Raw genomic sequence first — 21,808 nt, forward strand, 5'->3', positions numbered from 1 at the left:
CAGCAGAGTAAAATCAGCAAAATGTATTCTGCCTGTAGTTTTTACAGCCTTTTGACTTTTGACATGCAGAAGACTGCAACATTATTAGGTTTAATATTTAAAAAATGTACTATCCTTGAAATTAGATTCAACACTTGATACTATCTACTACTCAAAATTCTCAAGCTTCCAAATTCTTTATATCTCATTCTTGGATGTTCCCTACTGTATACAAGTGAACTGTACCATGTTGAATAATAGACCTGGACTCTGCCCTCGAGGACCTTGTAATCTCTCAAGGGAGGTTAATAGAAGCTATTCACACCACTGAGAGGAGAAAATGCAGTGCTACAGCTATTGATTGGTAGCATAAGTGTGGAAGGATAAAGACGTTATTTTCAGTCAGTTATACTTATTGAACACTCACTGTGTACAAAGTACTTGGGAGAGTACAGAGTAAGGGTTGGTAGTCATGTTCCTTGCCCATAACAAGCTTACAGTTTAGAGAGAAACAAATGAGGAAAGGAAATTAAAGGAAAATGATTTGTCCAGATGCACTCAGTGAGCTAGTAGCAGAGGTGGTCACGGGGAAAGGTGGTAACAGGGAACCAAAAACTGTACCTGAGTCCAATGCTTTTCCACTGCCAAGTTTTGGCACTTGTTTTGCATTTTGGTTTATTCAGAGGGCAGAGGTTTCGGTGAAGAAAGGCATCATATTCTTTTGTTCCATGAAGTATCTAAACAGTTCATTTGTTGTTTGCATTTTAGGGATCCAGTTTGTCGGTTTTATAACCGTCAAATAAGAAGCAAGCACCTGGCCATCAAAAAAATGAATGAAATTCAGAAAAATATTGATGGATGGGAAGGCAAAGATATTGGCCAGTGTTGTAATGAATTCATCATGGAAGGTCCACTAACAAGATTAGGAGCTAAGCATGAACGCCATATTTTTCTCTTCGATGGCTTGATGATCAGTTGTAAAACAAATCATGGACAGTCCCGGCTTCCAGGTTACAGCAGTGCAGAGTTTAGACTAAAAGAAAAATTTATCATGAGGAAAATTCAAATCAATGATAAAGATGACACTAGTGAATGCAAGCATGCTTTTGAATTAGTTTCCAAAGATGAAAACAGCATTGTGTTTTCTGCCAAGTCTGCTGAGGAAAAAAACAATTGGATGGCAGCTTTAATTTCTCTTCAGTATCGGAGTACTCTGGATCGAATGCTTGATTCTGTGTTACTTAAAGAAGAAAATGAGCAGCCACTGAGACTTCCCAGCCCAGAATTGTATCGTTTTGTTGTGAAAGACTCTGAAGATAACATTGTTTTTGAAGAAAACTTACAAAGTAGGAGTGGAATTCCTATAATTAAAGGAGGAACTGTGGTGAAATTAATTGAAAGACTAACATATCATATGTATGCAGGTATGTGGGGGTATTTGCTTGTTGAAGAGGGAGGGCAGTCATACTTAAAAATATGTTTTCTCAGAGAACAGGCAGTAGAAGCAACAAAAGCCTAGTAGTTAGCACATGGGCCTGAGAGCCAGAAGGACCTGGGTTCTAATCCTGGATCCTCCACTTGTCTTCTGGGTGACCTGGGGCAAGGCCCTGAACTTCTCTGTGTCTCATCTCTAAAGTGGGGATTAAGACTGTGAGCACCTTGTGGTACATGGACTGTGTCCAACCTGATTAGTTTATATCTACCCCAGTGCTTAGTACAGTGCCTGGCACCTAGTAAGTGCTTAACAATATCATTTTTAAAAATCATCGCTGAGTTGGTTCCATTCAGATTCAGATGCTTAAAATGATATGCTTTTGTGTATTTGGATTTATAAATCAAATTGGAAATTAATATTAGGTTGTAATGATGAGTTTGGAATTGTGGGGCAGGCAAATTCACTTGATCATGTGTACAGAAACGGTTCTACATTGCTCAAATGTGACTCTCTCCCATGTGCCTCATCTGAACTGGAACTTTTGCCTCAGTTCCAAGACTGTTAGGGACTGCTTTAAGCCTAGAAATCTGTCCAGCTAGATTAGGTCATACAAATCCAATGTAATCCAAGGTTTGGGACTCTTCCAGACTCTTTGAGCCTCCAGTAATACTGTCCTGTGGACATGTAAGTAGGATGTGCTAAGAGCATCTGGGCTTGTCCTGTCCTGGCAGTAGCATTGCAGCTAGAATGTAATAGCTACCACACAGACCAAACAGGTAGCTGTCTCTGTGAACATGTTGAGGGCAGAAATCTTCTACCTCTCTCCTTTTCATTGCTTAAATCCACCCAGGATACACTGTGTGAATTTTCGCCATGCTGTTCTCTCCCTTTGGAGAGGAAGAGCAGCACTCGCTGTCCCTGGGCAGAATGAGGGAATGGAAGGGTTGGCTAGTAATACATCATCTGATTATGGAGGTTGTCTTGCTTATTCGATTCCTGTGACCCCAGCTTCAGGTTAAAAACAGTTATTGCAGTTTTATTTTCATCACTCTTTTGCTTTTGTAGATCCTAATTTTGTGCGAACTTTCCTTACAACGTATCGGTCCTTTTGCAAACCACAGGAACTGTTGAGCTTATTGATCGAAAGGTAAGCAGAGAATATTTCACCTATCTTTTAAATTGAATTTTTTTTTAAAAGCTGGCCCAGGTTGTATGGAGGATTTCATGTTTTGTCCACACAAAATGAACATAAAGTGGTATTTCTATAAAACTACATTTCTTTGATACATTGCAACACTTTAAAAGAAATTAATTAAATTTTGATTAAGAACATTAACTATCTAATGTTGTTCCAGCAGCCCAAATCTATAACTGAGATGATACTTTAATAAAAGACTCCCTTCCTTGATGCTTATAATTATTTTGAAAAATAAGTTTTAGGTCCAAACTCTGTGTGGTATTCACTCCTTTATTGGATGGAACACACAATAGAATAGAAGGAAACTTTTCAAAGAAGTTTTGACTTTTTATTAGCTAAATTGCATTTTTCCCATTGTGTTTGCCTAATTTTTGGGGTACAGAATTTTTGTGTTTACACCTATAAGGATATAAATCTTTAAAGGAATTTATTGACCTCCTAAATTTGGAAAATGGAATTAGTGGGACAAACATAGCTTATGACTTCTTACTCCAAATTATCCAAGATTTCTAAAGCAGTTCTGTTAGAACTTATTGAAAGTTATAGAAAAGCAAAAGAAAGCCAACTTTATTTCCTCCAGTCTTGTGGTAGCTTTCACAGCAAAACTGTCAAGAGTGAGTGTATTTTCTTGTGCTTTATTTTTAGGTTTGAAATCCCAGATCCTGAGCCTACAGAAGCGGATAGGCTGGCAGTAGAGAAAGGAGAGCAGCCCATCAGTGCAGACCTTAAAAGGTTTCGCAAGGAATATGTCCAGCCCGTTCAACTGAGGTTTGGGCTTATTATTATTATATTTCCAAAACAAATCTAGAGCTTCAACAACAGCTTCCCACAGGGGTTGTTCACTTCCATTCATAGCTGAAAGTGTAATGTAGGAGAGGTGTCCACTCCACAGAGGTGGCAGAGGGTGGGTGGGGAAAGGGGTTCATTAACTGAAGTCCATTTCTCCCTCCTGTGGAGATGGATAACATGACTTTGTCCACCAAAGGGATATAATTGCATCTCTCCAACGGCTTGCAGAGTGGTGAGAGAATTTCTCCTCCTTCTCCTTCTCACTTTGCTCTGAGGTAGGCCAGGATATTCATTCATTCAGTCAGTCAGTCATATTTATTGAGCGCTTCCTGTTTACAAAGCCCTTCACTACACACTTGGGATAGGACAGTAAAACAACAGTCACATTCCCTGCCCACAACGAGCTTAAAGTCTAGATAGGGAGACAGACATTAGTATACAGAAATACATAAATTACAGATGTGTCATTTATATGTAATTTATATTTAATGTAAATCAAATCAGTGAATCAATTGATTTTATTGAGCGCTCTCTTTGTGCCCAGCACTGTGCTAAGCACTTGGGAGAGTTGGTAGGCAAGTACCCTGCCCACAATGAGATTACAGTCTAGAGGAGTTTACACTGGCTAAGTGTGCCATTTAGGAACTTGCCAGAGATAGGGAAGCAGCTGGAGCCTGTGAGGGTGGTTGTTTGGTCTTTTATGCTGTGTTCAAGCAACAATCTAAAGCTAAGGACTGAAGAGAGCCTAGGACAAGTTGGAAATGGGACTCTCTACTCACTTGTAGGTTGTAGTATAACAGGTGGTGCTTTCTCTCTTGTGAAGTGGTTCCAGTGAGTGAATGGGACTTGTATTTGGAGTACCGGGCATGTGCGGAAAGCAATACTTGAGTTTAAGAATGTTACCAATTCTATACTGGGTCACCCAGCCAAGTATTTACCTCTGTCAGTGAAGATTGTCCCCTACCTTTCCCACAGTGCCCCCCTTGAAACCTCCCACAATTGGGCAATGTTGGACAGACTGTAAAGGGTGAGTAGTTTTTCCAGCTCAAGCCAATCTGATCGACTTCAGCTTTGAGCCCTACGATTTTCAGGCATGTGGGCTACCACTCTTCTGGGGCTCTATCAACAGCCAGGCGATCCTGGTAACTCTACTGGAAGTGTAGTGGCAGCTTTTGTGTTCTTTTAGGATAGCTTGACTCAGTAGTGCTGAGTCAAAATTGTGTCCTGGAATGTCATGGAGGCTGCTAGATTCTAAGCAGGGATTCACCATTCGAAACCCATGGTGGGTCCTTCTGTTAGATCCATTCCTTGAAGCTGTCGATATGGGGAAGAAGAGGAGGTAGTGTTCTGTTTTGGGGTTTTACTAAAAATGCCTGTTTTGCTTTTTGCCAGGATACTGAATGTGTTTCGACACTGGGTTGAGCACCATTTTTACGACTTTGAGAGAGATTTGGAATTGCTTGAAAAATTAGAATCTTTTATTACAAGTGTAAGAGGTATGTTGGGTGCAAAGGGCTGATTGCCAATCACAATTTTATGTCTAACTTTTTTGAATAATTTGAGGATAGCTAAACTATTCTGCTTTTCCAAGATGGGTAGAAGACGCCTTAAAAGTGCAGGGAAAAAAACTAATACTTAGGTATTTTTCATCTACATTGTGAACACACTATAGATACAGATAAGTCCTGGTAAGTATACAAACTAAACATAGCTTTTCTCTTTATTTTGGTATGTACTCTTATAGTTTGTTTATCCTCAAATTCTCATTTTTCCTGTTTTGAATGACTGTTAAAATAGAGATGTTTTAACAAGATATTATTTTACAAGTTGCACTTGTAAAATACAAGTGCACAAACATGCACTTGTAAAATTATATATATGTATTTGGATGTGTTTATTTTTCACACTCAAAGAATGCACAACTAACAGTGATATATAGACTGAGCCCCCACCTTTCCCAGACTGAACCCCCCCTTCCCTCTGCTCTTCCCCCTTCCCCTCTCTTCAGCACTGTGCTCATTTGTATATATTATTATCCTATTTATTTTGTTAATGAGGTGTACGTCTCCTTGATTCTGTTTATCTTGATGGTGATGTCTACTTTTTGTTTTGCTCTCTTTTGCTTTGCTGTCTCCCCCGTTTAAACTGCGGGCCTGTCATTGGTCAGGGATCATCTCTCTTGCCGAATTGTACATTCCAAGCGCTTAGTCCAGTGCTCTGCACATAGTAAGCGCTGAAATACTATTGAATGAATGAATGAAATTCACCCCAGGGGTGGGTGTTTTTGACTGTAGAAGTATATTGAAGCTTATACGTGAAAGGCTTTTCCACAGGTGTGTTGTTTTTTCAGGAAAAGCCATGAAGAAGTGGGTAGAATCGATTGCTAAAATCATCAGGCGGAAAAAACAAGCTCAGGCAAATGGAATCAGCCATAACATTACATTCGAAAGTCCACCTCCACCAATTGAATGGCATCTCAGCAGATCGGGACAGTTGGAAACTTTTGACCTCATGACACTCCATCCGATAGAAATTGCTCGTCAGCTAACACTTCTTGAATCTGACCTCTACAGGTAAAGAACTGAAGTGGCTCCTCAGTCTTAAATTCAAGAAGATCTTTTAGAAGGCCCCATAAGTACAAAAGTCACTCGTTAATTTGTGTTGTTGTGGGCAGGGATTGTCACTCTTTCTTGTACTTTCCCAAGTGCTTAATATAGTGCTCTGCACACCGTAAGCACAATATGATTGAATGAATGGCTCCCCACTATTGGGATTCTGGACCCAAAGCCATTCATTTCCCCCTAATAGCTTTTTGGGCCTGCTGTGCTACTGGCTGAAAGTTAGACCAGAGGCTGGAGCGTGCAAGAATGACTGTCCACACCAGGCTCTTCTATTCCTGGCTGTCACCTATTTTCCCTCCAACTGGGGCAGTGATAGGCCTAGCTCACATTCCTCTGTCGGGTCTGTGGCAGGTCTGGCTCACACTTGTGTATCTCCCCCTTCTCTTCCTGTCCTTCCTTCCCTCCACCCTGGCAGAGGAGGGATAGGGAGGTGGCCGTTCACAGTCCCATTGGATATCCTCTCCATTATTAAATTCAGGAGGAATGGTCTCTCTTTCAATGTGACTCTGCCTCTCTTTATCAGACTCCTGACAACAGGATGTTGTCAGTTGATCACCCAATTAACCTTTCCTATTCCCAGTGCAAATGTACTTTTAGCAGAAATGTTTTTGTATGTACCATAGAGAAAATTAAAGGGTATTATCAGCCCTTTAAATCTTGTTTTCTTCTGGTTCAACAGAGCCGTTCAGCCTTCCGAACTTGTTGGAAGTGTGTGGACTAAAGAAGATAAGGAGATCAATTCCCCAAATTTATTGAAAATGATCAGGCATACTACCAATCTTACTCTTTGGTTTGAAAAGTACGTACAGATTCAGTTACTCTTCTAATATTTAATGAAATTTTAGGTTGGTGGTATAGAATTTTTATCTATAAAAAATTTCAGCTATCCAGTAAATTTCCTAAATCAGTGTTTTCCAAAAATCCGTTGTTCGTTAGGTGTATAGTGGAAGCAGAGAACCTTGAAGAACGAGTGGCAGTGTTGAGTAGAGTCATAGAAATCCTGCAGGTTTTTCAAGATTTAAACAATTTCAATGGTGTGTTGGAGATCGTCAGTGCAGTGAATTCAGTGCCTGTGTACAGGCTAGACCACACATTTGAGGTAAGTGTTACACTGGTTTGTGTTTTTTAGAAATAATTAACCTATGTAATAAAAGTATGCAAGCCTTTTTCTGTCCTAATTTTTTGAGGAAGTGGAAGTTTTCAGTAAAAATAGTAAATAAAAAGGACTAGCAAAATATGTGATTATGCATAGGATTTGTCTATAAACATAGGTCATCTTTTGCTTTACATGATTTTTTACTGCATTGATTCAGATTAATATTTGGGAGGGGGGAATAAAAAAATTCACCTATGGAGTGTGAAGGAGAAAGAGTAGTCACCATTTTCAGTTTTGTTTAGGCCAATTTCAATTATCCTTTGCTCATCCTTTGTTTAGTACAACTAATATTCTTAATCAAGAATATAGTCCTTTCACACTAGATTCCCTCTCATTCTTTATTTCCAATCATCTTTTATTAGTTTTAAGAACAAGCTCTTATTTACCCTTCCTATTTTCCCCCCTTCTGGCATTTCAGCAATTTACCACTTCTTTCTGCATAGACTCATCTTTTTGTCATTGTTTATCGTCCTCCCATGATTTGATCACCCTCTTTGTGGATTCACCCTAAAACTTTGCATGAGCTTGTATGAGGCAGGCAAAAATTTTTTAAAAAAGAAACAGCAGTAGGAAACAACTGGATTTGCAGCAAGTTTAGACTGCCTTGTGCGGTTGCAAGAATTTGGTTGCCGTAAGGAGTGAAGACTTCATGGAGATACTACTATGGAGTGCAATTGGGGAAAGAGATCAGTTGGCCTTGGGGCTGCCTTGAGTTCACCAAGAGGAATGGGGAGCAGAAAGAGCAGTGGAGGAGAGGCTCCTGTTGAATCACACTACAGCACTATCATTGTGGGGTGGCAGAAATCTTATAATTATTATTTTGGTGTTTGGTAAGTCCTTACTGCGGCCAAGCCCTGCATGAAATGCTGGGGTAGATACAACATAAATCAGGCCAGGGAGACAGTCTTGGACTCAGGGAGGGAGGGAGAACAGTATTTAATCCCCATTTAATGAATGAGGAAACTGAGGCACAGAGAAGTGAAGTGACTTGCCCAAGGTCACACAGTTTACAGGGAGCAGAGCTGGGATTAGAACCCGTGTCTTCTTTCTCCCAGGCCCGTGCTGTTTCACTTGGTCAAGCTGCTTCTACACTTTTGAGTCCCCAGGCCCTTATTCAGGGATGTACATCAGGCTGATGGTCCTTGACCATGATCCTCAGGATAGCCCAGCTGGTGACCTACCTTGAGCAGGACTTCAGGCCAGGCATGGCCAAGTTCTAAAAGGCTGGACCTTTTGATTTGTTCAGAGCTCTTTCTCCCTGATAGAGTCTAAAGGGTGAGATGTATTTGAAGCAACCTAGTCTTATGCTTAAAAATTGCTATTTCAGTAATGGGAAGGATCTGGAACCTAAGTTTCACACTTTTTGAAAAGTGTTTTTTGGTTGTTTTTTTAAGTGACATTTGAGTCCTTGTTAAATGAATCTAGGAAAACTCTTTTTTGCTCCTTGCTCTTCAGTCAGCACTTATAAGACAGTCATGGGGATGCAAACCAACCCTAAGTACTAGAAAATTTTAGTCCAGTTTTGGAATCTATATTGACAGTTATTTTAGCCTTTAAAAGTATTTTAGCCTTTCTTTAGCCGTAAACTATTGGGAAAATGAATATATTTTTTGATTTGGGGCACTAAATTTGTAATGCTTTCATGGATTTTCAATTAATGTATATGTAGTGCTGATAATGGAGTGGAAAACTCAAACTGAAACAAAAAATAGTATATGAAGTCCAGATTTTTAAAATCTGTATATTTTGAATTAAGAATCAAGATTTATTTTTGTTCTTTAGGCATTACAAGAGAGGAAAAGGAGAATTTTGGATGAAGCAGTGGACCTAAGCCAAGATCACTTTAAAAAATACCTGGCAAAGCTTAAATCAATCAATCCACCCTGCGTGCCTTTTTTTGGTAATTTTGCCCATATCTTACAGAGGTTTATGCTCCTCTTCAGTTGAATACATTTAGACAATAAAGTGCTAGTTAACTGAATCTATTTCATTCATTTTTATTGCAAAATGTTCAGGCACATTCTCTTTCAATTTAGGATTATTTGATTAAATGCTTTATGCAGATCTCTTTTGTCAGAACTTTTTTTGTTGACGGGCTGTTTTGTTTAATGGTATAACTTGGGTAGATCAATATCTGTGCCTAGGATTATGGGTTGTTCTGATATCTGATTATAAAACTGCAAATATTTTTCTGTGTTCAAATTAGAAAAATTCAAATAGAAGTATATTTATATTCCTATTCAAACTTTTAATGAAGGCATATTGGGTTTTTTTTTCCTTTTGGGGAAGTTCAAATTATGAAAATTATTTTACCTAGATTTCTTGATTTTACATTTCCCAAATATCAAGCCTATTTTCTCAAATGTGGGCAGATGGATTTTGGGTCAGGCTTAACTCTTCTTTACTAAATTTGAGTCTAGATTAAGCCACATGGTTAAGTGGTTTTCTGTAACTTAACTTGGCCCTCCCCCTCTTTGGGCATTTTAATAGGTCTAGAAGGGGCTACTTGTTCTTCCGGTGGCAGGAACAATGAAAATAAACTCTCAGATCCTTTTTTGTTAGGAATCTATTTAACAAATATTTTGAAGACTGAAGAAGGAAATAATGACTTTCTTAAAAAACAAGGAAAAGAATTAATCAACTTCAGTAAGAGGAGGAAAGTCGCTGAAATTACTGGAGAAATTCAGCAGTATCAGAATCAGCCTTACTGTTTGCGGATTGAAGCAGAAATAAGGGTAAGTCTTTTTTGATGACTTTTTAAAATATTGAATAGTCAGTACCACTGAAATACCCAAGAAATGTCATACTATGGAAGGCTGGGGGTCAGAAAATACAGGGCAGAGGGAAAGGCGTAACTACACAGAATGGTTATGTTCTACATGAGTGCAGGGGTACGAACTCCTGAGAGATACAGGGGGTAGCTATCAATCCCCTTGGCAACCACAGTTTGAGAGTTGAAGCTCTCAGCATCTCACCCCCCTCACCCCGATTTTTGGGCAGTATCAGTAGCATTCTTAGAGCACCTGCCCCTCGGAGCAGGATGGGACCAAGAGAAAGTGGAACAAGAAAATGGGTAGCTCCACTTTCAGTTTGCTTCTGTCCAGGTAGTCCACAATGGACCCAGATTCACGTCTACAGGGATGGACACTGTCCACATGATCCAACAGGCTCAAAGCAGGACTCCAGCTGTGGCCAGGGTTGGGCTCTAACCCCACCCTCCTTAGACATGGACTCTGAGCTTGTACAGGTGCCTTCTCTAGGATTATGAAGCCAAGTGAGGGTCTCGCCTAATGTTCACCCTGCTCTGCAGGCTGTGAGTCCAGGCCCAAGCTTCATTCTCCCCTAACCAACCCCAGATCCTGGCTGATAAGGGGCTTCACCTTAGAGCCGGGCAGGAAGCTTAAATTATTTCCTGCCAGATTTGTGGCCCAAGAGCTTTTAGGTGCCCTGCTGTACTTTGGATACAGGACAGGGACATCCTATTCCTTCACCCAAATTACCTGTTTATCACTTTTGCCTCCTTGCAGCCTGTCCCCTAGAAGCCCCCATACCTTACTCCCCACCCTCCAGGAAGCCTTACTCCAAGTTTGTCTATGCACCCAATGATATTTTGACCTTAGAAGCGTTTTTGTTTCTGAGACAGTGAGTGTCCTTATATTTTTAGAGTGGAAGTGCGGATAAATAGTCTTCACGAACTATTGTTTGAAGTGTGCCGCTGGTTTGTCAATCATATTTTGATAGGTTTTGTTCTTAATAGTGAATGAAAAATGGTTTAGCTTTCCCAAACAAAAGCTCTCTTGTAGAATCCCAGGGAGTAAAAATGGGCAAACTCATTTAAAGTAATGTTTGTAAATTTTAAAGTGAATACACAAATAATTTCAATAAAAATCAATGAAAATACAACTCTTTAGGCAATCACACCTCCCCCCTTCCTTTCTCTTAACTCACTCCCTAAATAAAAATATATATTCTAATATGTATTTATACCTATAGTAAACACAATTTAGCTTAAAACTCCTACAGAATGATGTTGACTGTTATAAGGTAACTGCCACATATACTCTAGACCGTAATCTCGTTGTGGGAGGAACCATGTCTACCAACTGTGTTGTTTTGTACTCTCCCAAGCGCTTAGTACAGTGCTCTGAACACAGTAAGTGCTCAGTAATTAATTTGATATAGTCAAGTACGGTATACTCGTGAAGAGCAGAGCCTTTATAAAATTGGGATACAAGAAGTGGATCTGAAATTTGATAGGCACAGAGCAGGGGGATAACCCTTACTTTTGTTTGTCTTTAATTCTAGGGATTCTTTGAAAATCTCAATCCTATGGGCAATACATCTGAAAAAGAATTTACAGACTACTTGTTCAATAAATCACTTGAAATTGAACCCCGAAACTGCAAACAGCCACCTCGATTTGTAAGTTCTTTATGTATGTTCTTCAGTAGGGAAACAGTTATTATTTACTAAAAGTTCCTTGAAATAATTATTATATTTTCAGAATTTTAAAAATTAAGCCAGGAGAAAAGTGCATTTTCTGAAAAGCTATTCTTTCCCCTTCTCCTTCCTCTGTTCTTCTCAGCTTTCCAGCTACTGTATGCTCTTGAAACAAATGATATTCAATCCTTTTAGTGAAAAAGATAGAGGGGAAGGGGGAAATGCAATCTTTTAAAACAGTATTAGGTAACTGGCAATCCAGCTGTCCTCTATCCCAAGGACCAAGCGGAGCCTCAAAGCTCTAAAGTACGCTTTCCAAGAAGTAGATATGAAAAGTCTAGAGTTGCAGTGTGGCCTAGTGAAAGGAGCATGAGCCTGGGAGTTAGATGGCGTAGGTTCTAATCCTGGCTCTAGTACTTATCTGAAGTATGACACTGGGCAAGTCACTTCATTTTTCTGTGCTTCAGTTACCTCTTCTGTAAAATGGGGATTAAAACTGTGTACCCCTTGTGGGACATGGATTGTGTCCAGCCTGATTAACTAGTAAGCACTTAACCAGTACCATTAAAAACAAAACAATGAACCTCAAACTGAACCCAATTACAGTGATTAAAAACTTCATTCCTCCTCCTGAGTCCTGAGCGTTTCCAGCTCTATTTCTAGAGCCACAAGTGAGTTTTAATATATAAGTACTGTTTCTCCAGATTTTGACAAAAGAACTTCTTTGAAAATGCTTTCAATAATGAATGGTATTTACATTTTAAAATCTGTAAGGTTAGCACGTGAAAATTTTAGCACAAGGCCAGTTATTGAAACTCATAAGCAACACTGGCCGGTGAAGATTTACTTGTGGGAGGAAGGAGTAGGTAAACGAAGGAGAACTGGATCTGTCAATCTGTATCAGCCAAGGAGGTGGTAGTGTAAGAAATCAAAGAAGAATACGGATGTTACTCCCAATAATAATGGTGTTATATTTTCCCTGGGAGCTCAAATCTATGGTAATGCCACTAGCCAAGTATCTGGCTTTGACAGGCTCCATGTATGATGGTTCATTTGTGTGAACCTGAGGGGATGGCTTTGGTACAAGATAGGTGTGTTGTATAGGAAAAAGAGGATTAGGTAAATTTTTTCAGCAAATTTACATGAAAACGATAACACATTAATTATTTATTACCCTAGTTAAGCCCTCTCTTCCCCAGCTTGCTCTCCCTTGTGCGTTATCTGCGCACTTGGATATATGACCTTTGGATATTTGATATGCACCTCAGTCCCACAGCATTTACGTACCTATCTTTAAATTATACATTCTGAATTATTCATATTAACGTCTGTCTCCCTCTCTATGCTGTAAACTTGTTAATGGGTAGGAAACAGGTCTGCTAATTCTGCTCTATTGTACTCTCCCTAGCGCTTAGTACAGTTCTCTGCACATAGGTGTTCATTAAATACTATTGATTGATTCTCCCTTGAATTAGGAAGCAGCATGGTTTAATACAAAGACCATGGAATGGAAGTCAGGAGACACAGATTGTAATCCAAACTCTGCCTCTGGCATGCTGTATGACTCTGGGTCTCTGAACTTTGCTTTTCTCATCCATAAAATGGGTATAAGATCCCAGCTCTCCCTTCCTCTTAGATCGTAAAACCTGTGTGGGCCCAGAACTCTAACCTCGTCGTCTTGAATCAAACTCAGTGCTTAGCCCGGAGCTTGAAACTGTGTCTACCTAATTAAGTACCATTAGAAAATTTGGGCCAGTTCTGTAATGAAGATAGAGATTTTAATATATTTTATATTTTAATACAGTTACAAGAAATTCACAGACTTTGGCAATAGTTGTCTCAACTGTAGGTTCATAAAAAGCTGGAATGGTTTATAAGAATATCAGTGTACCTCTGGGTAGTAATTTTATTCTCATTTACCTTCTCTAGCCTAGGAAAACAACTTTCTCTTTAAAGTCTCCTGGAATAAGGCCCAATGCTGGCAGGCATGGCTCTACCTCAGGCACTTTACGAGGTCACCCGACTCCTCTAGAAAGAGAACCGTGTAAGATAAGCTTCAGTCGGATTACTGAAGCTGAGCACGAGACAACAGTGTCAGCACCGACGTCTCCAAACACACCATCTACTCCACCGGTCTCTGCTTCCTCAGACCTTAGTGTATTTTTAGATATAGATCTCAACAGTTCCTATGGTAAGTATTAGCTATCACTTGGAAAGTGAGCAGAATGTATGCTCTAACGTGGTCTTGAAGATCCTCAAAATCATATTCTAGTGCTTACCCTTTGACTAATGCCATACCGATGGGCACGGACTTTGGTTTCATTCATTCATTCATTCATTCATTCAATAGTATTTATTGAGCGCTTACTATGTGCAGAGCACTGTACTAAGCGCTTGGGATGAACAAGTCGGCAACAGATAGAGACAGTCCCTGCTGTTTGACGGGCTTACAGTCTAATCGGGGGAGACGGACAGACAAGGACAATGGCAATAAACAGAGTCAAGGGGAAGAACATCTCGTAAAAACCGATGGCAACTAAATAGAATCAAGGCGATGTACAATTCATTAACAAAATAAATAGGGTAACGAAAATATATACAGTTGAGCGGACGAGTACAGTGCTGTGGGGATGGGAAGGGAGAGGTGGAGGAGCAGAGGGAAAAGGGGAAAATGAGGGTTTAGCTGCGGAGAGGTAAAGGGGGGATGGCAGAGGGAGTAGAGGGAGAAGAGGAGCTCAGTCTGGGAACGCCTCTTGGAGGAGGTGAGTTTTAAGTAGGGTTTTGAAGAGGGAAAGAGAATCAGTTTGGCGGAGGTGAGGAGGGAGGGCGTTCCAGGACCGCGGGAGGACGTGACCCAGGGGTCGACGGCAGGATAGGCGAGACCGAGGGACGGCGAGGAGGTGGGCGGCAGAGGAGCGGAGTGTGCGGGGTGGGCGGTAGAAAGAGAGAAGGGAGGAGAGGTAGGAAGGGGCGAGGTGATGGAGAGCCTCGAAGCCTAGAGTGAGGAGTTTTTGTTTGGAGCGGAGGTCGATAGGCAACCACTGGAGTTGTTTAAGAAGGGGAGTGACATGCCCAGATCGTTTCTGCAGGAAGATGAGCCGGGCAGCGGAGTGAAGAATAGACTGGAGCGGGGCGAGAGAGGAGGAAGGGAGGTCAGAGAGAAGGCTGACACAGTAGTCTAGCCGGGATATAACGAGAGCCCGTAACAGTAAGGTAGCCGTTTGGGTGGAGAGGAAAGGGCGGATCTTGGCGATATTGTAGAGGTGAAACCGGCAGGTCTCGGTAACGGATAGGATGTGTGGGGTGAACGAGAGAGACGAGTCAAGGATGACACCGAGATTGCGGGCCCGAGAGACGGGAAGGATGGTCGTGCCATCAACGGTGATAGAGAAGTCTGGGCACCAGAGCACCAGAGCAGGTCAGTGATATTTATTGAGTGTTTACTATGTGCAGAATACTGTACTAAGCCCTTGGGGGAGTACAATACCATAGAGTTAGTAGACTGGATCCTTACCCTCAACAATGCTCTCTGCACGGTAAGCCCTCAATAAATATCATTGATTGATTAAGAAATTTACAGCCCAGTGGATTGACTTGGAATTGAGTTAAGTCCAAATCGTGTAATGAAAACACAATATGTCAGAATAGATTTTGTGTGTGTGTGTGTATTTTAAATATAAAAATATGCAGCATTTTTTTGTTTAACCAAGAAATGCCCCAATCCATTAACTTTGGGACCTGGGTTTAGCCATGGGCTCTGGAGCGGAGAGGAATTGAGAGGGATCGGGAAAAGGGAAAGCTGAAGGAGGGGAGGTTCTTTAATGACTTGGTTCCAGGGGCGAATACTTAGAGGTTGTAAACAACTGGTTGCTTCTGGCAGGGCCAGGGTGACTCCTTAAAAAAAAACAAAAACCCTCTTCTCTCTATTAATCTGCTGATGATTGTTAATATTTATTTGAGTACCTGTTATTTGCTTTTCAGCCTGGATATTCCAGCATAAAACAGTCCTCTGTGTTTGTGTGTCGTTTAAAATAAAAATATTCTGCTTGCTTCTCATTCAGTGCCTTCTATATATATATATAAAACTGAAGAATGCTAGATTAAGACTGCCATTTGTTTTAAAATCTGTGTTTTTTTCCACCATAGGAAGCAACAGCATCTTTGCTCCAGTTCTCTTGCCCCATTCAAGTGAGTATTCAGTTTTTCTGTAACATTTCTCATGAGTCTTAAATTAGTTGTGGCAGACTAAAATATCTTCATTGTAAAAATGTCAACCACACTTTTTATGCTGCATGAATATTGCAGAATGTACCTTTTGGGCCAAAGTTTAGAGGAAGAAAAAGTGCATGTAAAGTCTTTCTGTTAGTCAGTGGTATTTACTGAGTGTTTACTGTGTGCCGGGCACTTGTACTGAGCACTAAGGAGTGTACACTATAACAGACACATTCCCTGCCCACAACAAGCTTACATTCTAGAGGGGGAGACATTACTTATTACAGTACTCATTAAATTTATTTACAGTAAATAAATCACTGCATTAAACATTTAAGTTGAATGCAGTAAACTAAGCTTAGTATTGCAGTGTCAGAATTATTTCATTTTAATCCATAACGTACATTGATATAGTTTGTTACCACAGGCAAATGAATCTTTGTTCTTGGTCTTTCCATTTATATAACAGGCTATTCACTGTTTACTTCTATTAGATATATTTGAGAATTTTAATCCCATTCTGGGATTTTCATTTTAAAATCCTTTTTCTCACGATTTGGAGTTTTTTGTGCTGCATTTTGAACTACAGTTAAACATATGGTACTACTATCCTGGAAATGTGGGTATTTAATTCAACTTGCCATCTGCATATCATACCCTGCACTACTTATTTTCCTTTTTTGGCATAAAATCCAATGGTAGTAAATATGTGCCAGGAATATAATTTCATATGCCAACTGTTACAGTTTATTCTCTAAAGGGTACAGGTGCTCTGCATACAAGAATTTTGAATATGCGATTGATCTGTTATGAATGAGGGTGTGGCTTCCTAAATGCATTTTGTGAGATGCATCTTTTTTTTTCTACAGGGGGAGACAGACAAGAAAATAGATTAGGGATAAGGAGTTAGATTAGCAGGAGACAGGTTCTTAGTACTTCTGCAGAATAAGAACATTCTCTTGTTAATATTTTGGAAGTGATTCTCTTAGAGCAGGTGCTAAATTGTGGCTACAATGGTTGTTTTCTTTTCAGAATCTTTTTTCAGTTCATGTGGAAGTTTACATAAATTAAGTGAAGAGCCACTGGTTCCTCCTCCTCTTCCACCTCGCAAAAAGTTTGATCAGGACGCTTCAAATTCCAAGGTACCAAAGTGCATCCAACTGTAGGTGTTTGGAATGCTGTAATGTAATAGTGAATTCAAAGAACATTGTGGAACACGATTTGGTTTTATGAATGATAAACTAGTTTTAATCTGTGTCAGTTTCAAGGGTGTAAAACCAAGAACCCAAAATTTGACTTCCTTACGAACTCATTTTTTCTAATTTTTTAATGAACTAACAAACACCTTGCCCCAAGTCCTATATTCTTTTCTTATAAAACTAGTTAGAAACCATTTAGATATGATACTGGCAATATATTTTATATTGGTTAAAATTACTAAGAGTGATCACAAATTTGAATCTCAGATCAGCCTCTTGTACCTTTGGATTTTAAATATCCTATTTTAAGACTTGATTTCTGAATTTTCTCAATTTTGGAATAACGTCTTCTGTTAGAAGCCCTAGTGCTAGTCAAGCTAGAATTTTTTTAAATGAACGAATCGTGTATGTGATGATTTAATTTTTTTATTGGAGGGAAATCTGAAATCTGGTGACGACCCTCCTGCTATTCCACCAAGACAGCCGCCACCTCCAAAGATAAAGCCACGTGTTCCTGCATACGGTGGTCCTTTTGAAGGACCTCTTCATAGTCCACCACCACCACCTCCAAGGGACCCCCTTCCAGATACTCCTCCACCAGTTCCACTTCGCCCACCGGAACACTTCGTCAACTGTCCGTTCAATCTTCAGCCACCACCGATGGGACATCTCCACAGAGATCCAGACTGGTTCAGAGAAACCAGTACATGTCCAAATTCCCCAAATACTCCTCCAAGCACCCCCTCTCCAAGGGTACCACGCCGCTGCTGTATGCTCAGTTCCAGTCACAACAATCTCGCTCATCCTCAAGCTCCCCCGGTTCCACCAAGGCAGAATTCTAGCCCTCATTTACCCAAACTGCCTCCAAAGACTTACAAGAGGGAGCTTTCTCATCCTCCTTTGCACAGACTGTCTTTGCTAGAAAATGCAGAAACTCCTCAATGACCTTAGCCATATTTAGTCGTTGACACTGGAATAGTATTTGTAAAGTCCCTTTTTTATTTATTCAAAAAAGGCAGTGTATTTTAGTACTTTTACAAATAATGCTCTTACAAAAATGCTGCTGATATTTTCCCCCTGCTCCAGAAAAGCCCTAAATTGGAAAAATAAAAAAAAAACCATGCACGTCTCCATGCTCCTTCAGCGTTTCCCTCAGGTGGTCCATAGCATTGCCTTGTCTTGGATCTTCAGTGCCGCCAACAGTTAGGCCAGTATAAAGAACTCTCCGTTTGCACTGAAGATTACACTAAATGAATTAAACTGACAGCTGACTGCACTGGGCCAAAAGAAAAAATAAAAGGTGCATTTGTGGCATTTTTCAAATCTGCAAACCAGAAGCCTTTTTAAGACCATGGATTCACACGTGTACAGGGGCCTCATCTTCTAAATTTGTGAATACCTACTGGAGCGTTGTGAATAATAACCACTCGTCTCAAACTCTGCAATGTTTTGACTTAAAAAATATAGCCATTGATTTGCTGCTGAAGACAAAGACAAGGGAAAACTAATTTGAAGATATAAAATTAAGGGGTCAGAACGCATTTATAGGTTTTGGTTATTTTGGCAGTGTAGACGGGCTACCTTATTGGGTACCTTACCCAGTTATTGGAAAAAGATCTTCGTATTTAGCATGCATCCTGTGCAAATGTGCCTTTTATTTTGGCAGGCAAAAGTGTCTTAAGCTAATGAGTTGCCTACTGTTTTGGAGAAAAAAGCTAATATGCCATGTATGTACAGTTTTGTTTATATTGTATATTTCAGATAACGCTAATAACCTGTATAAATGTAAGTGACTTGCGGCTTATAAAACAGTCTGCTACTTTGCAAACTCACACGTTCAGAGGAAAGTTTTCTGTGGCTTAGGAACTGAGTTTTGCCTCCAAACCAATAACTTTCTCTCTAGATCTCATTGCATTTACAGTGATTTTAAAATATATATATATATTTTTTGGAGATTGGTAGTATTTAAACCAGCAAACACTAAAACTATATTAAACTTTTTAAACAGCCAAAGGAATGAAATTTTTCTTTGCCATTTGGGCTACTTAGTTGTGCAGATTGATGAGAGAAGGAATGTTTTTAAGGTAGTACTGTAGCAGCAGTTGTAAAAGTGGCCAAAAGCCACTTGTTTTATTTCCTGGTCTGTGGCCTTTTACTGTGCTTTGTATCAGAGTTCTTTAACAAGATTAATAAATCACCCCAGTCTTAATTTGTAAAAGATTTTAAAATGTCTGCGTTCCTTATAATGCACAGGATTCCTTCTAATGACCAGTTCTTGCAATGTGTGTCCCTCAAAGTCTGAGCCAATATCATCTTGTAGTCCAAATTACATCTTAGGATACGACCCCAGTTGAGCTTTTCACCCCAGTAACTTCCAAGTGTAAATGAGCCACACGGCACAGCTCATCTCTCCATTTTAGTAAGCTACTAAAGTGGGTCATTGTCTGGTTAAAATTTGATTTTTATTTTTTTAACGTTCTCGCATTGGTTTGGAGAAGCTGCCATCGGCCGCCGTGAGAACCCGAGCTGAAGGAGCTGAAGCTCGATTTCTAGAGCTCTATTTCAAAGGGTGAGTGTGGTTCGGGTGTGCAGCGGGGGCCAGGGATGGTCTCTTATCTGTTGCCAAATTGTCCATTCCAAGCACGTAGTCTAGTGCTCTGCACACAGTTGGTGCTCAGTATTGACTGAGAAGCAGCGTGGCTAAGTGGAAAGAGCCCGGGCTTGGGAGTCAGAGGTCATGGGTTCTAATCCGGCCCTACCATGTCACTTGTATGAATTTGGGCCAGTCACTTAACTTCTCTAGGCTTCAGTTCAAATGGGGATGAAGACGGTGAGCTCCACGTGGGACTATGTGCTTGGCACATAGTGTCTGACAAATACCAACATTATTATTATTATTGAAGCAGCGTGGCTCAGTGGAAAGAACCTGGGCTTGGGAGTCAGAGGTCATGGGTTCTAATCCAGGCTCTGCCACTTGTTAGCTGTGTGATGGTGGGCAAGTCACTTCACTTCCCTGGGCCTCAGTTCTCTCATCTGTAAAATGGAGATTAATAATAATGTTGGTATTTGTTAAGCGCTTACTATGTGCAGAGCACTGTTCTAAGCGCTGGGATAGATACAGGGTAATTAGGTTGTCCAACGTGAGGCTCACAGTTAATCCCCATTTTACAGATGAGGTGACACAGAGAAGTTGAGTGACTTGCGCACAGTCACACAGCTGACAAGTGGCAGAGCAGGGAGTCGAACCCATGACCTCTGACTCCGAAGCCCAGACTCTTTTCACTGCGCCACGCTGTTTCCCCACAGATTAAGACTGTGAGCCCCACGTGGGACAACCTGATTACCCTGTATCCACCCCAGCGCTTAGAACAGTGCACAGAGTAAGCGCTTAACAAATACCAACATGATTATTATTATTGATTGAATGAATGAATGAATGAAGGCCGGGCCTCGTGGCCCGAGGGCGGCTTTACCACGAGCCGCCACTAGGGGCCGCCGGATGGGCGGGGCGAAGGGAAGTGGGCACGCTGCGCGCGCAGCCGGGGGGGGTGGTTAGCGCGGCGCAGCATGGCGGCCACGCCGCCGGAGCCGGCCCTGAGGGGCTTCGTGCGGACGGTGGAGAAACGGGACGGCTCCGTGCTGCGGCTGCACCAGTACGGCTCGGGCGGCGTGGGCTGCGTGGTGTGGGACGCCGCCCTGGTCCTCGCCAAGTACCTGGAGACGCCGGGGTTCTCCGGCGACGGGGCCCGGCCGCTCAGCCGGCGGTCGGTGCTGGAACTGGGGGCCGGCACGGGCGCTGTGGGGCTCATGGCCGCCACGCTCGGGTGAGGGGGGGACCGGAAGTGGTGGGGGCGCAGACCGGAAGGGGCGGGGCTTCGGCGGGGGCCCTCAGCGACCGTTTGACGGCCTCCTTCCCTCGCCCTGAGGAAACCTTCGCCATTGACCCGACCTGCCTCCCCTCGCATTCCTTCCACCGTGGTATCCTATTGGTGCCATTTCTCCACCCCTCACTGTGTGCCGAGCACTGTTCTAAGCGCTGGGGGGAGATACAAGGGCATCAGGTTGTTCCACGTGGGGCTCACAGGCTTCATCCCCATTTGACAGATGAGGGAACTGAGGCCCAGAGAAGTCAAGTGATGATGATAGTGATGGCATTTGTTAAACTCTTACCAAGTGCCAAGCGCTGTTCTAAGCGCTGGGGAGGATACAAAGTGGTCAGTTTGTCCCACGTGGGGCTCACAGGCTTCATCCCCATTTGACAGATGAGGGAACTGAGGCCAAGTGATAATGATAATAGTGATGGCATTTGTTAAGCTCTTACTATGTGCCAAGCGCTGGGGAGGATACAAGGTGGTCAGGTTGTTCCACGTGGGGCTCACAGGTTTCATCCCCATTTTACAGATGAGGTAACCGAGGCACAGAGAAGTTAAGTGACTTGCCCAAAGTCACACAGCTGATCAGCGGCAGAGCCAGGATTACAACCCACGACCTCCGACTCCCAAGCCCAGGCTCGTTCCACTATGCCGCACTGCTTCTAAGTGTGAGAGTAATAGTAATAATAATAATGTTGGTATTTGTTAAGCGCTTACTATGTGCAGAGCACTGTTCTAAGCGCTGAGGGAGATACAGTGGAATCAGGTTGTCCCACGTGGGGCTCACAGGTTTCATCCCCATTTTACAGATGAGGGAACTGAGGCACAGAGAAGTTAAGTGACTTGCCCACAGTCACACAGCTGACCAGTGGCAGAGCCGGGATTCGAAACCATGACCTCTGACTCC

The 21,808-nt window shown here is 41.6% G+C and overlaps 2 protein-coding genes across 4 annotated transcripts in view; both read left to right on the top strand.

The window, feature by feature from the left end:
* Nucleotides 1-19,249, top strand: part of SOS2 (SOS Ras/Rho guanine nucleotide exchange factor 2) — a 67,951-nt gene extending 48,702 nt beyond the window's left edge. Inside the window, exons 10-23 of one of the 2 annotated variants that reach the window (XM_029078694.2) lie at nt 748-1,403; nt 2,480-2,561; nt 3,258-3,380; nt 4,794-4,897; nt 5,752-5,974; nt 6,702-6,821; nt 6,959-7,121; nt 8,961-9,078; nt 9,741-9,913; nt 11,484-11,600; nt 13,548-13,809; nt 15,765-15,806; nt 16,863-16,972; nt 17,462-19,249. In XM_029078694.2, coding sequence (XP_028934527.1) covers nt 748-1,403; nt 2,480-2,561; nt 3,258-3,380; nt 4,794-4,897; nt 5,752-5,974; nt 6,702-6,821; nt 6,959-7,121; nt 8,961-9,078; nt 9,741-9,913; nt 11,484-11,600; nt 13,548-13,809; nt 15,765-15,806; nt 16,863-16,972; nt 17,462-17,974 — 2,806 coding nt within the window. In that variant the 3' untranslated portion in view covers nt 17,975-19,249. The remainder of the gene's footprint in view (nt 1-747; nt 1,404-2,479; nt 2,562-3,257; nt 3,381-4,793; nt 4,898-5,751; nt 5,975-6,701; nt 6,822-6,958; nt 7,122-8,960; nt 9,079-9,740; nt 9,914-11,483; nt 11,601-13,547; nt 13,810-15,764; nt 15,807-16,862; nt 16,973-17,461) is intronic. The other variant, XM_029078695.2, reaches the window with a different exon arrangement.
* A 1,327-nt stretch (nt 19,250-20,576) lies between these two features.
* VCPKMT (valosin containing protein lysine methyltransferase) overlaps nt 20,577-21,808 on the top strand; it is a 28,743-nt gene continuing 27,511 nt past the window's right edge. For both annotated transcript variants that reach the window (XM_029078697.2, XM_029078699.2), the window contains exon 1: nt 20,577-20,853. In XM_029078697.2, the coding sequence (XP_028934530.1) occupies nt 20,597-20,853 (257 nt within the window). In that variant the 5' untranslated portion in view covers nt 20,577-20,596. The remainder of the gene's footprint in view (nt 20,854-21,808) is intronic.

Source organism: Ornithorhynchus anatinus, chromosome 14 (assembly GCF_004115215.2).
Source record: "Ornithorhynchus anatinus isolate Pmale09 chromosome 14, mOrnAna1.pri.v4, whole genome shotgun sequence".
NCBI classification, from domain to species: Eukaryota; Metazoa; Chordata; class Mammalia; order Monotremata; family Ornithorhynchidae; genus Ornithorhynchus; species Ornithorhynchus anatinus.